The 14,436-nt window shown below is 42.8% G+C and overlaps 1 protein-coding gene across 1 annotated transcript in view; it reads right to left on the bottom strand.

Moving 5' to 3' along the window:
- The window catches only part of LOC102289410 (NACHT, LRR and PYD domains-containing protein 3), a 43,142-nt gene extending 30,481 nt beyond the window's left edge, over positions 1-12,661 (bottom strand). The window contains exons 1-5 of the mRNA XM_005951921.3: positions 12,594-12,661; positions 8,680-8,990; positions 925-2,725; positions 652-825; positions 134-307 (exon numbers count right to left, since the gene is read on the bottom strand). Of these exons, the coding sequence (XP_005951983.3) occupies positions 134-307; positions 652-825; positions 925-2,725; positions 8,680-8,956 (2,426 nt within the window). The 5' untranslated portion in view covers positions 8,957-8,990; positions 12,594-12,661. The remainder of the gene's footprint in view (positions 1-133; positions 308-651; positions 826-924; positions 2,726-8,679; positions 8,991-12,593) is intronic.
- Between the last annotated feature and the right edge of the window lie 1,775 nt (positions 12,662-14,436).

Here is a 14,436-nt window from a genome sequence, read left to right as displayed (position 1 = left end):
GGGGAAGTAATCAGTAATTAGTTACTGATTACTTTTTTCAAGTAACTTGACCAACACTGCTGATGACATCTATCAGGTAAAGCATTGTTACATTATATTCATCTCAGTGCTCAGTTAAAACAAGGTGTCTGACCTCAGAGTCTCCAGTCTGCATTTCTGACTCTCCAGAAAACCACACAGTTTCTCCACTCTTGAATCCCGTAGGTCATTGGAACTCAGCTCCAGCTCTTTCAGATATGAGGAGTTGGACTTCAGAGCTGAGCCCAGAGAATTACAGCTGATTTCTGACAAATTGCAACTCCTTAAACTGAATGAAAAATAGTACACTTAGTTCCACTGACATTAACATGAACCCTCCGTGTGCTGGATAAATCAAAAGTACTGATTTCTGATGTCTAAATTGTGTGCACATTTTGTGAGTGTGCTTAATATTACATGATTTGTTAGATATAAATTATTCATTTTAAAAATTCATCTGATGAGCAGTAAAAAAAATATCTGTTGCAAATGTTTGTTATGATACATCCATGTATGGACACTGATATATGGACTATACACTAAAATTTATGATGTCATGATGGTGTCCTTGACATTGAGCAAGAAAGATGACATGAAAGAAATTACACAAATCTGCAGTGTTTAAGATCTTACCTGAGACTGCCTAAAGTACAGTGTGTACTCATCAGTCCAGAGGAAAGTAGCTTCATCCCTGAATCTGGCAAACTGGTTTCACTCAGGTCAAGCTCTTTTACATTACTGGATGGGGAGCTGAGGATTGTGGCTAGAGCTTCACAGCTTCTCTCTGAGAGGTTACAACCCCTCAGCCTAAGAAAGAAAAGCAATAATATACACAGACTTAGAAATAATTCTTACTTTTTAGGAACTTAACTTAAACTTAAATAAATTATTAATAACTCCACCTACAGCACTTTCTTGGAGGCTTTGGCAACTGGAAGCAGCCTCAGAAGAGCCTCCTCTGAATTTGAGTCAGAGTATTTTTTCAGGTCAAACTCATTCAGATCTTTTTCTGATGACAGTAAGATGAAGACCAGAGCTGACCACTGAGCAGGAGACAGTTTATTTGTGGAGAGACTTCCTGATCTCAGGGACTGTTGGATCTCCTCCACTAGAGAACAATCACTGAGTTCGTTCAGACAGTGGAACAGATTGATGCATTTCTCTGCAGACAGGTTCTCATTGATCTTCTTCTTGATGTACTGGACTATTTCTTGATTATTCTGTGAGATACTTCCTATCTGTGTCAGCAGGCCTTGTGAGGGACTCTCATTGTTCAGCATTGAAAGACCCAGGAGGAAACGGAGGAACAAGTCCAGGTGTCCATTTGGACTCTGTAAGGCCTTCTTCACAGCACTCTTGTAAAACTGTTTAACTGTATGTTTGTTTCTGAAAACTTTAGACAACTGATATGTTTTTTCTTTAAGCAGGTTGACTCCAGAGTTGATGAAGGTCAGATGGACATAAAGAGCAGCCAGAAACTCCTGAACACTCAGATGGGTGAAGAAGAACACCTTGTCCTGGTACAGTCCTCTCTCCTCTTTAAATATGTGTGAGAACATTCCTGAGTACACTGAAGCATCACTGATATCGATGCCACACTCTGTCAGGTCTGATTCATAGAAGATCAGGTTTCCTTTCTGAAGCTGATCAAAGGCAAGTTTTCCCAGATACTCAATCATCTTCTTGATTTCGGGACTCCACCATGAATCTCTGTCAGCTCCGCCATTAGACTTGCCCTTCTTCCCTTTGGCTTGTAGCACCAGGAAGTGGCTGTATATATCAGTTAAAGTCTTGGGTAAATCTCTACCCTCACTGGTTTTCAGGAAATTCTCCAGAACTGCAGCAGTGATCCAGCAGAAGACTGGGATGTGGCACATTGTGTGGAGGCTTTGTGATGTCTCAATGTGGGAGATGATCCTGCCAGCCTGCTCCCTATCTCTGAATCTCTTCCTGAAGTACTCCTCCTTTTGTGGGTCAGTAAACCCTCTGATCTCTGTCACCATACAAACACAGTCAGAAGGGATCTGATTGGCTGCTGCAGGTCTTGTGGTTATCCATAGGTGAGCAGAGGGAAGCAATTTCCCCCTGATGAGGTTGGTCAGTAGCACATTCACTGAGGTGGACTCAGTAACATCAGTCAGGATTTTAGTTTTGTTGAAGTCCAGAGGAAGTCGACACTCATCCAGACCATCAAAGATGAACACAACCTGGAAGTCTTCAAAGCTGCAGATTCCTGCTTCTTTGGTTTCAGTAAAGAAGTGATGAACAAGTCCCACCAAGCTGAACTTTTCCTCTTTCAGCACATTCAGCTCTCTGAAAGTGAATGGAAACATGAACTGGATGTCCTGGTTGGCTTTGTCTTCAGCCCAGTCCAGGGTGAATTTCTGTGTTAAGACTGTTTTCCCAATGCCAGCCACTCCCTTTGTCAGCACTGTTCTGATTGGTTCATCTCTTCCAGGTGAGGCTTTAAAGATGTCTTCTTGTCTGATTGTTGCTTCTGGTCTGTCTAGTTTCCTGGATGCTGTTTCAATCTGAGTGACTTCATGTTTATTACTGACCTCTGCAGTCCCTCCCTCTATGATGTAGAGCTCTGTGTAGATCTGATTCAGAATTGTTTTGTTTCCTGCTTTAGCAATCCCCTCAAACACACACTGTAACCTCTTCTTCAGATTTGACTTGAACTTGTGCTGACATAATCTCTGAATCTCTGAAAGAAGAAAAAAATATTAAATAATAATACTAACTTTATTTATACAGCGCTTTCAAACAAAGTGCTGTACAGCTATTTGAAACTAAAAAGATAAATAAATAAAAGCGATACATATCAATACAAGTAAAAAACACAATACAAGTTAAAAACAGTAAGAATTTAAAAACTATAAGGCATAGAATCAAGACATGTAAGATAGGGTGAACAAATGTGTCTTCAGCTTAGTTTTAAAAACCTCTACAGAGCATGCCTGTCTACCTAATATCTCAAATCAAATGAGAAGATACTGTACAGAAAATCCATGATCAAGAATCAAGTGTCGTATCACTTAACTTGCCTTTTTCACTCTGCTTTTTCTTTTCATTTCAATTTATTATGATGGCCAAGATTATCAACAGGAAAGTTGTGTCGGGCATGCTGGTACAATTCATCAAGTGTTTATTCACTACCTAGAGTGGTATGTCTGCTAGCCTCTTGACAAAGAGCTGTCTCTGTCCCTCTCTACCTTCTAGATATGCCAGAAAGCCTGAATGACACACCAGAGTGATATACTGCCAAAACTGTTAGTTTTAGCTAGGTCACAGGTCACAGGTATATGACCCTTGACAAAATTTCCCATATGTGGGACTAATAAAGGTTATCTTATCTTATCTTATCTTATCTTATCTTATCTTATCTTATCTTATCTTATCTTATCTTATGATTGATTTGGTAACCATATCATCGAATCTGTGGCCACATGTTCTGGACATTCAGGTGAAGAGTAGGAGCTGATTTGTCAACTGATCAACACCTGGAGTTTTGCAAGGCACTGCAGTTGCAAGGTAGTTGGTGCCTGTCGTGTGGTAATCCCCGAACTAGATGGTGGACACTGAAGGTGAAGACAGCTATCAAGCTGAAGAAGTCCTGTTGGGCTTGGTTAGCCTGTGGGACTTCAGCAGAGGGTGTGCTCCAGCTACAAGGGAATCACACTTGTCAGACTCTGTGGCAAGGTCTATGTCATGGGATTGGAAAGAGGAGTTTGTCCATTAGTGCCTCAGATATGGGAGAAACAATATGGGGGTTTTTCTGGTCATGGAACACTGGACCAGCTCTTTATCCTCTCAATGACATTTGAGGGTGTCTGGGAGTTTTCCCAGCCAATCTACATGTGTATTGTGGACCTGGAGAAGGCATTCAATGACGTCCCTCGAAGTATCCTGTTGGAGGTTCTTTGTGAAAATGTGTTAGAGTTAGGCTAAACTGTGTTGCCAGTTTTTATTGACAGAATTTCTAGACATGCCAGATGGCAGCAGGCTTTGACTTTGATGGGCTCAGAATCTTATCTCTATGTTTTGCAGACGATGTGGTTCTGCTGGCTTGATCAGGTGGTGGTTTCCAGCCTGGTCTTTAGCCAGAAAAAAGTGGAATACTCACTCCAGGTCAGGGACAAGTTGCTGCCCAAAATGAAGGTGTTTAGGTATCTCTGGGTATGGTTGGGGTGCTGTGACCGGTTGGAGTGAGAGAAGGAAGACAGGATAAAGACATGCTGGCGAAGAGAGCTAGAGATTGTCTGTGAAGGTTCTCAGTCATCCAGGTCATCGTAGTCAAAGGAGCTTGCAAAGAAAAGCGTCTGGACTTCTTTAAGTTGCTTGAAGACGTTTCACCTCTCATCCGAGAAGCTTCTTCAGTTCTAAGGTCAAATGGTGGAGAGTCCCAGATATAAACCTAGTGGGAGTTCCCCCCACAGAGGGACAAAAGGACCCCCTGATGATCCTCTAATCGCCTGAGCCAAGGTGTGAAACTGGGTGTGGGTCCCAATCAGCCAGAGTTTCGGGTGAGTTCATTGTGAAACCTGGCCCCACCTTATCATGCGAATTCCTGAGGTCAGATGGCCCAGGATGTGAGTGGGCGTTAAGGCGTCTGGGGAGGGATCTCAAAACTGGATTATAGATGGCAGAGAGTTGGTGTCGTAAACCCCCGCCTCTGTTCAAAGATGGTCGCTCACAGTGGACATAGATGGCTTCTTTCACTCCTCTTTCAAACCATCTGTCCTCTCTGTCCAAAATGTGAACATTGGCATCCTCGAAAGAGTGTCCTTTATCCTTAAGATGCAGATGGACTGCTGAGTCTTGTCCTGTGGAGGTGGCTCTTCTGTGTTGTGCCATGCGCTTGTGAAGTGGCTGTTTGGTCTCTCCAATGTAGAGGTCTGGGCATTCCTCGCTGCACTGTACAGCATACACCACATTGTTAAGTCTGTGTTTTGGAGTTTTGTCTTTCGGGTGAACCAGTTTTTGTCTGAGCGTGTTGCTGGGTCTGAAATGCACCGGGATGTCATGCTTGGAGAAAACTCTCCTGAGTTTTTCTGATACACCGGCTACATAGGGGATGACAATGTTGTTGCGTCTGTCCTTCTTATCCTCCCTCGCTGGTGTCTGATCTTCTTTTCTGTGCCTCTTTGCTGACTTTAAGAACGCCCATTTAGGATAGCCGCACGTTTTGAGTGCTTCCTTTACATGTGTGTGTTCCTTCTTTTTTCCTTCAGGCTTAGAGGGAACATGTTCTGCCCGGTGGTGTAGGGTCCTAATTACTTCAAGTTTGTGTTCCAGAGGGTGATGGGCGTCAATCAGAATCAGAATCAGAATCAGAAGGGTTTTATTGCCAAATGTTGAGCAGGTTTACAACATTAGGAAATTGCTGCGGTGCTTCAGTGCAAACATACTGTCATAAATTGCGCTTAAATAGACATGAAAAAATAAAAGTAAGAATAAGAATTAAAAGTGCTACGTAGAAAGATATATACATGAGTGCAGGTGGTGATCAGTGCCAAAACATGGAATGATGCAGTGAACACAGCGTAGGGTCATGTGTTAGTGGTGGGAACAGTCGTACGTTTATTGTTCATGTGTCCAACAGCAGAGGGGAAGAAACTGTTCTTATGGCGAGAGGTTCTGGTGCGAATGGACCGGAGCCTCCTGCCTGAGGGGAGCAGGTCAAACAGACTGTATCCAGGGTGAGAAGGGTCAGCTGAGATCCGAGCTGCACGCCGCAGTGTCCTGGAGGTGTACAGGTCCTGCAGAGATGGGAGTCTGCAGCCAATCACCTTCTCAGCAGAGCGCACAACACGCTGCAGTCTCTGTTTGTCCCTGATAGTGGCTCCAGCGTACCACACGGTGATGGAGGAGGTGAGGATGGACTCGATGATTGCGGTGTAGAATTGCATCATCGTCCGTGTTGGCAGGTTGAATTTCTTCAGCTGCCTCAGGAAGTACATCCTCTGCTGGGCTTTCTTGATGACGGAGGTGATGGTGGGCTCCCACTTCAGGTCCTGGGTGATGGTGGTACCCAGGAAGCGGAATGAGTCCACAGAGGTGATGGGGGTGTCAGTCAGGATGATGGGGGGGAGTGGGGCTGTGTGCTTCCTGAAGTCCACAATAATCTCCACTGTCTTCTGGGCATTCAGCACCAGGTTGTTGTGGCTGCACCAGGACACCAGACGTTCAACCTCCCTCCTGTAGGCAGACTCATCCCCGTCCGAGATGAGCCCAATAACGGTGGTGTCATCTGCAAACTTGATTAGCTTGACAGACTGGTGGGTGGAGGTGCAGCAGTTGGTGTACAGGGAGAAGAGCAGAGGAGAAAGAACACAGCCCTGAGGGGAGCCGGTGCTGATGGTCCGGGAGTCCGAGACATTCTTTCCCAGCCTCACATGCTGCTTCCTGTCCGTCAGGAAGTCAGTGATCCACCGGCAGATGGGATCAGGCACATTCATCTGGGAAAGCTTGCCTCGGAGATGGTCTGGAAGGATGGTGTTGAAGGCAGAGCTGAAGTCCACAAACAGGATCCTGGCGTAGGTTCCTGGGGAGTCCAGATGCTGCAGGATGAAGTGTAGGGCCATGTTGATGGCGTCATCTACAGACCTGTTGGCTCTGTATGCAAACTGCAGGGGGTCCAGGAGGGGGGCCGTGAGGGTCTTGAGATAGGAGAGAACCAGGCGCTCAAATGACTTCATGACCACAGATGAGGTACTGGTCCGTGTGTGTGGGCTTCCGGTAAACTTCGATGTTGAGGTTGCCATTCTCTTCAATGTGCACAGCACAGTCCAGGAAAGGCAAACAGTTATCCTTTGTGTCTTCCCTGGTGAACTTGATGTTTTTATCCACAGCATTAATGTGCACAGTGAAGGATTCCACTTCTTGTGTCTTGATTTTGACCCAGGTGTCGTCCACATATCTGTACCAGTGGCTGGGTACTCTTCCTTTGAAAGAGCCAAGAGCCTTCCTTTCCACTTCCTTCATGTAAAGGTTGCTACAATAGGTGACACAGGGGAGCCCATGGCACAGCCATGTTTTTGTCTGTAGAAGCCTTCGTTGTATTTGAAGTAAGTGGGGGCTCGTCCGGGATAAATTTTGAATATGGCACAGTTTAGCCTGGGTGATTTTATAGCTAAGCCTGCATTAGACCAGCTTGATGCATGTAGGAAGGAGGATTTATGTGCTGTTGCCGCGCATTATGAAATCCCTGTGGCTAAGACCATGAAGAAGAGCGAGTTAAAGTCTCTTGTGGTCAGTGGGTTGGTTGGGAAAGGTGTGTTCCCTTTGGACGCGGACACTAGGGATGCAGCATCGGTCTTTGAAACGTCTGATCAGCCTGAGGTTTGTGCTGAGGAGGGGACAGTGACACCTATTGTGGTCAAACCAGGTGGGGGAAAACCCCCAGCCTCTCTTCCACGGTTTGAGCCCTTCTCTGTCGAATCCAGTAATTCCAGTGTTGGTGCACGTTTAAAGGTACATTTGGCTCATCTTGAACTTGAAGCCAAAGAAAGGGAACGTACGGCTTATAGTTTCTGAGTGTTTGGCTCTTAAACGTAAACAAGTGCCCCAGCAATTAAAACAAGCTAAAGGGGTTGGCCTAGTCAAGTCGCTAAACTGCCCCTCTAATATGACCACGAGTGAACCTGATAAGTGTTTTAAACCCTTCATTTTTGATGGTTTTGTCTCCTTAACAGGGTTTCCTGGGGATCAGAAGCCCGTGAGAATACTAAGGGACACGGGTGGCTCACAATCGTTTCTATTGGCCGATGTTTTACCAGTCAGTGATGAGTCATCCTGTAACGTAAGTACAATAGTGCAAGGTACTGGGATGGCCTACATACCAGCACCGTTACATTGTGTTCATGTGCAGTCGTTTTGAGTGCTTCCTTTACATGCGTGTGTTCTTTCTTTTTTCCTTCAGGCTTAGAGGGAACATGTTCTGCCCGGTGGTGTAGGGTCCTAATTACTCCAAGTTTGTGTTCCAGAGGGTGATGGGAGTCAAAGAGGAGGTACTGGTCCATGTGTGTGGGCTTCTGGTAAACTTCGATGTTGAGGTTGCCATTCTCTTCAATGACAGATTGAAGAGATTAATAACAAGTAGTGATTGATGCGGACATTGTATCAGTCCATCAGAGAGAAATAAGCTTTCTCAGAAAGGTGACTGGCCTCTGCCTCTCAGGCATGTTCCACAGGAATGAGGCCTGGAGCAGACCCAGGACATGCTGTGGAGATTTCATCTCTTCACTAAGCTGGAGGTGATGGCTGGGGAGAGGGAGGTCTGGGTATTGTTGACTAGGAAATCCTCTATTTTAAAATCATATGTTGTTAGTAGGTTTTATACAGTTTTAAATGACATCTAAACCACCCTCCCAATTAGTTTAACCTAATCAAGCAATATATATTTAATTAATATATTTAAAAAGAATACAATCATGTTTAAAAAGGCAGTGATTCAAACTTGCAAACTTGCACTTGTGCATTAACTCATATAGAAAACAAGAACAAATAATTTCATTTCTGGTGTTTGGCTGGACCAGCGTGTCTATCAATGCTATGGATGGTTATGACATATGAATCATGTGACCTAATCAATGTTTTTATTGCTTTCTTTCTTAATAACTTTGTAATATCCCACTTATTAATCCTTCCCTGATTTACCTGTGGGTTCTGAGGTTATGTCTTTCAAATTTTTCAGCAGATCATTTTTGTCAATCTTCACCAAAGCCATTTTAGTAACTTTAACGGTATTGGTTGAGTAGGTCTGGAACATTTGATCGACTGTGTCCAGCCTGTCTGCGTTCTCCAGCCGACTTGTTGGGATTGATGGGAAACCTTCCATGGCCCCCTTCTGACACAGTATCCACTTGAATTTTTTGAAGTCATCACCTCCCAAGTCCTCCAAGGTCTGCAGAAGGACTTCTTTATGTGTCGCCATCGTTTATCATGTGAAGATTCAACAGGTGTCAGAACTGTAAAAACAACAATTTTCTGGTTTATCAACGCTCACGGTAATTACAAGTGTTTTAATTCATTCATAGACAACTCAATTTGAAAAGAAACAAAACACAGGAACACACCAGGGCTGTTCCTAGGTATCGCTGATATCATGAGTTAAGAAAGCTGATTTTGCTGATTTAAAGGCGAAACCTGTGTGAGTGTGAGAATTTCGGGGTCTTATCAGTTAATTCCAGCTGTGATTAACCCTTTAAAGAAAAGCGTGTCGTATTTCATATGTGTTTTTGTGTTTTTGGGACTTCTACGTCAACAGCGTGACTTTTTTTTTTTACCCTTAAAAATGATAGAAATTGCTAAATATAAATGACTTATATAGCAAATGCAGCACTTGTTTCTCTTTTTGGTTTTGGAGCCATTTATAGGTGGACTTGCCGGTGTGTGTTGGATCATTGCCTTGCTGTCTTGCAAAAAAAAGAAAAAAAAAAGGTTTGCGGTTAAAAAACGACTAACTACAAGGCACAGAAGGAAAGAAACTCCATGCAAAGAAAAAAATCCAGATACCTGGATAATTTAGTGTAATGCCATGACTAACCCCTAAACTAATTCAAGATTGTTTAAATTGACTATGTTTGTAATTATATACTTTTGTAAAAGAAAAATTAAGCCAACAAGCACTTAAAAATGTTTCAGTGAAAAGTGTGAAATGAAGGGTTACAACAGGATGTTTGAATACAGGATGTTATACAGAGTTGGCCTAACCACCAACTGATAAGGTTCCTTAGAAGCATGTTGGCTGCTTGACATACACACTAATAAAAAGTGCAGAAATGTGTCAGGCTCTTTAGCCTGTACATGGGTTACTCTGCACTTTTCTTGCTCCGTTTGAGAAACTAGAAGCACTGAGTGTGAGGCAGAAGAAGAATATCTACAGGATTCACACCATTAGCATCAGTTTAGTTTTTATGTATTAACAGAACCCTAAAACTTCAAAGTTATCCGTGCCTTCTCTAAGACATCAGAGCACAAACAAGGCTGGATTAAACCCATTTCTAATGCTTTCATTCTTTGAAAAAGCTAATGGTTCTGCAGGTCAGAGTGAACTTCTTACTTCTAGGCCCTCAGGGTCATTCACCCTCAGCGCGCAGCGCTGCCTAAGACAGAAGGAGATGACCACAAATGCTGGATGAATCACATAGCAGCCATCAAAGTGAAACCCCTCCCTCAGTGTAACAGTTCCTTCTCAGTCCTCCAATCATGGCCACAGAAAAATGATTTAAATCACAGAACTCTTTAATCTGACATTTGTACTGGAGGAACAAAAAAAGCAAAAATCACATACTCCACATTAGAAAATTACATCACAGAGCAGACTGGAAGAAACAAATATGACTTATTTTAATCTCATAAAGTAACCCCCACACACGTTAAAACAGAGAGAGGAGTCTACCAATACTAATATTGTTCCATAAAGATGTTATAAAGTGGGTGATCAAAGTTGTTCAAGCTTCTAACATCTTTAGTTTGCATCTTTCCATCACATCTCCCAGCTTGTCCAGTCTGGCTTTAATTACAGAGCCAGCTTTTGCTGCGAGATCGATCAACTTTAGACCAGACAACAAACTACGGAGGCTCCGGAAAAGTGCAATCAAACGATGAGTTTTATTATCACAGGAGAACAACCAACCGTCAGCATACGGATTGTTTTGCTCTGACAAGAATACATTGGGTTCTGGTTTTATAGGATAAAATATCACACCTACGTCAATACAGTTCAAAAATACATGGTGACAGACGGGGAAAAGTTCAACCCGTGCAGACAAGGGTACATCACGTACATATAACCTTACACTGACATATAACTTCCCTTTTCTACATTACTTGCCTTTTAAGGTAATAACTTCAGGTCTCAGCATCTCTAAGAGCTAATAATGGACCCTCGTCATTAATAACTAAGTAGAGTACTTTGCAGCCAGTCTCAAACTGAAGCAGAAGACGCTTAGGCCTTCGCTCAGACCTGCTACTAGATTAATATGTGTATCGTAAGCGTGCATGCAATTAACCTGCTATGTTCTCATCTCCCCTCAGCATGTATCATCTGGACACTCTCACCAGTGAAGCTTAAAACCTTCTAGAATGGAACATCAACTCTAACCAAGCACATTCATGCATTGTGTATAAAATGAACTCAACCTATAAAAATAGAAAGGTCAATGTGATGACAGACATATTCAATGCAATATAAACCCTGCAGGAAATATTACTGATAAATGATACTGTAAAACATGTTATTAATACATTCTTCATAAGGCAGATTATATGGTAGCAATAAAAGAATCTCTGAATCCCAACACTTTCCTCACTAGTTTGTCTCCTTGCATCCTTGTTTCTGATGATTCCTTGCCAGCAGACTGCAGCACAGAACAGCACACCTGCTGCCACAGACTTATAGAACATCTGCAGCATTTTACTGCAGATATCAACGGATCTTAGTTCCCTTAACAAAAAAGAAAAGGTGATTTGGCAGTCTAGTTTGTTATCTGGTTGTAAACCTAGATATTTAGATTTTGATATCAACCCTATGTCCACCCCACAAGCTTTCACAGGCTGGAGGGGAGGCCGGAAACTTTGGAAATCTCATTTCCTTCAACTTACAGGTGTTCAATATGAGGTCATTTTTGCCTTCCCCAAACCGGAGCACCAGTTCACACTTCCTCATCCCTCATCACCCATCGTTACAGAGGATGTGGTCCCAGCTAGTGAATGTGAGACTGCAGTAAAGTGAATGATTGAGACGTACATGTGAGTTCAGTCCCACCCCTGACTAAAACCTGGGTCTGAAACTCCCTCACTGTACATGTTTGGGTTTCCAAAGAGGTTAAATTGATGAGAAATGGAAGCAAAGACTTCAAATATATGTTACCACATAAAACGTGTTTTGGTTGTTCTAATTGATCACATTTAAAAGTGTCAGTCTCTTTCTCCCCATCGTTACTGTCATTCACGACAGAAGCTGTACTGTCTTAGATCTGCATGTGTCCTTCTTTAATGCCTTTTATTTCCTCCTTTATTCTTATCACATTTACGTTGGAGGAATGCTGGCAGTAACTGATTGGACTATTGTGGCACTTCAACAATTGTAGGAATTGCCTTTTAAACTTCTGCCCTGAACTTATGCACTTTAAGAGGATATAATCACATTCCACACAAAAAGGAACAAAATAAAGGGAAGAGGAGGCTCCCTGGGCGTCCTGCAGGAGCTGCAGACTTATTGTGGTGCTTTTCTTCAGTAATATTACTAATTTACTGTCAATTAATTTTCTATATTCATGATTTTTTTCCCCATTGCACCAAGCTTTAAAATATGGAAGTTTGCAAGCATATATATGTGCCTTACACCGTGAGCTGTGGCATAAAGACCAGCAGTAAGTGTTACGTGTGCTGCCACAGTGGGTGGTCACAGGACTCTTTCACCCCTGTGTCACCACTGCTCCCATACATATCTGTCAGGCATTTGTTCTATCTGAATATTTTACTCTACTATCAGTCTGAACAAACAGGTCTATTCAATACAAATACTGTTAGAACATGAAGGTCGAAGAATGTGGACCAACACTCACCTTGTTTTTCTGTTCCTGCTCTGTCAGCTGTGAAGTGGAGTCTGATCTGGAAGTCCTAAAGCTTTTCAAAGCTACCTCTTATGTGCAGTGTAGCCCCTCCTCTCTGCAGTCACAGGAAGGCACATATTTCCTGACACTTTCAGAGGCCTTTATTCACCAACACCAAACGCTCTCAGACTGTGCAAACTAAAGTGCACACAGAATTATACACATAATCAGTTTTGTTCTTGGCGCTGTGTGTAGGTTAATGAATCCGAATCATCTGAAACTGCAGGCTTGAAACAGCGATGATGCTTAGAGGTGCCTACAACACAGAAACCAGGAAAAGCTCAGGGAGGGAGCCAGAAGAGGTCCACCTTTTCCATGAAAATAACAAATAGAATAGAATTCATTAAAATAAACACAGTGTGTAAAATAAATCTTTAATACGTCACCAATTTTTAAAGTAAATATATTTCAGTTTCCCGAGGAAAGACTGCAGCATTTGGTACTGCATACGACTGTTCTGCTGGTACAAAGGTACAGTCTCGTTCTGTTTGGGCTCCACAGGTTTAGGGGAAAAGACCACTGATGAGGTAAAAGTATAAGGTGTTACTGATGTGAAATGCTCACCAGACGTTGGTAACAACCCATCCAAGCATGCGTGCAAAGACATCAAACCATGTCTATAAATTAAATGATGTGTAACAATGAAAAGTGATAAGTTTGGAGGGCAACGGGTTACGAGCTAGAGTCAGGCTCCGGTTTGTGAGAGAATTTCCATCTCTGAGTATCTTAGCATACTTGATTTCCCCAACTTGTGCCTTAAGTGCTCTTGTTAGCTCAAGTGGATCTAGTTTCTTTACACCCTCTTCCTCACACCTGACAATTACATTCATACTCGAACTCGTTCCCTCTTCATTACCTTCACTATCAGTCCCTCCCGTTCCGTCCCCTTTCCAACCTTTTCCCACTCATTCTCTTCACCCTGACCGCCAATCTCTTCATCTTCACTACCATCCATACTATTCCACTCACTCCTTCTGCCCTCCATCAGTGCCAACCCTGGTCTATGAGAAGAAGTCTGCAGGAGACCATTACCGGACCTGTACAGGCCTTCGGCCGACTCGCTTACTTACCTCACTCACACACCAAACCACCAACCAAACACACCTTATACAAAAATCCACACTAACTATAACAGCAACGCTGCACAATTCCACTGGTGGAAAAGAGCATGGGAGAGCAGTCCCATGGTGGAATGACGAATGTCAGTTAGTAGTTAGAGAAAAAAATTAGAGCATTTAAGTTGGTTAAATGGTCTCATAATTTTCAACACTTAATTGACTACAAAAAAGCGCAGGCAAAAGTCAGGAGTACAATCAGAAGAACAAAGAGAACATACTGGAGAGATTTCTGTAATACAATTGGTAGTAATACTCAAATAGGGGAAGTGTGGGGGATGATCAGGGAGAAAGAAGAGACTTGGAGAGTTATCCAGTTCTTGATAAGAATAATCGAGCAGCTGTAACTGATGGGGAAAAAGCAGATTTATTGGCAAGTACTTTTGTGGATATACATAGTGGGAGAAATTTGTCAGATGAAAGTAAACGAGGAAGAGAGAGGACTAAAGAAAGAAATCTTGAAGCTTTAGGGAGGAAGGACAGTACTGCAGATGTAATGAGTTGTCCCTTATCTATTGGAGAACTGAAAAGAGCTCTGGGCAGGACCAGTAATAGTGCTCCAGGGAAGGATGAGATATGTTAAATTCAAATTCAAATTTCAAATTCAAATTTTATTTGTCACGTACACAGTCATACACAGTACGATATGTAGTGAAATGCTTGGACAACTGCTCGTGACC

This window comes from Haplochromis burtoni, unplaced genomic scaffold (assembly GCF_018398535.1).
Source record: "Haplochromis burtoni strain Fernald_Lab_line unplaced genomic scaffold, NCSU_Asbu1 Contig_1203, whole genome shotgun sequence".
NCBI lineage: Eukaryota > Metazoa > Chordata > Actinopteri > Cichliformes > Cichlidae > Haplochromis > Haplochromis burtoni.
This window is presented reverse-complemented; position numbering and strand designations above follow the sequence as displayed.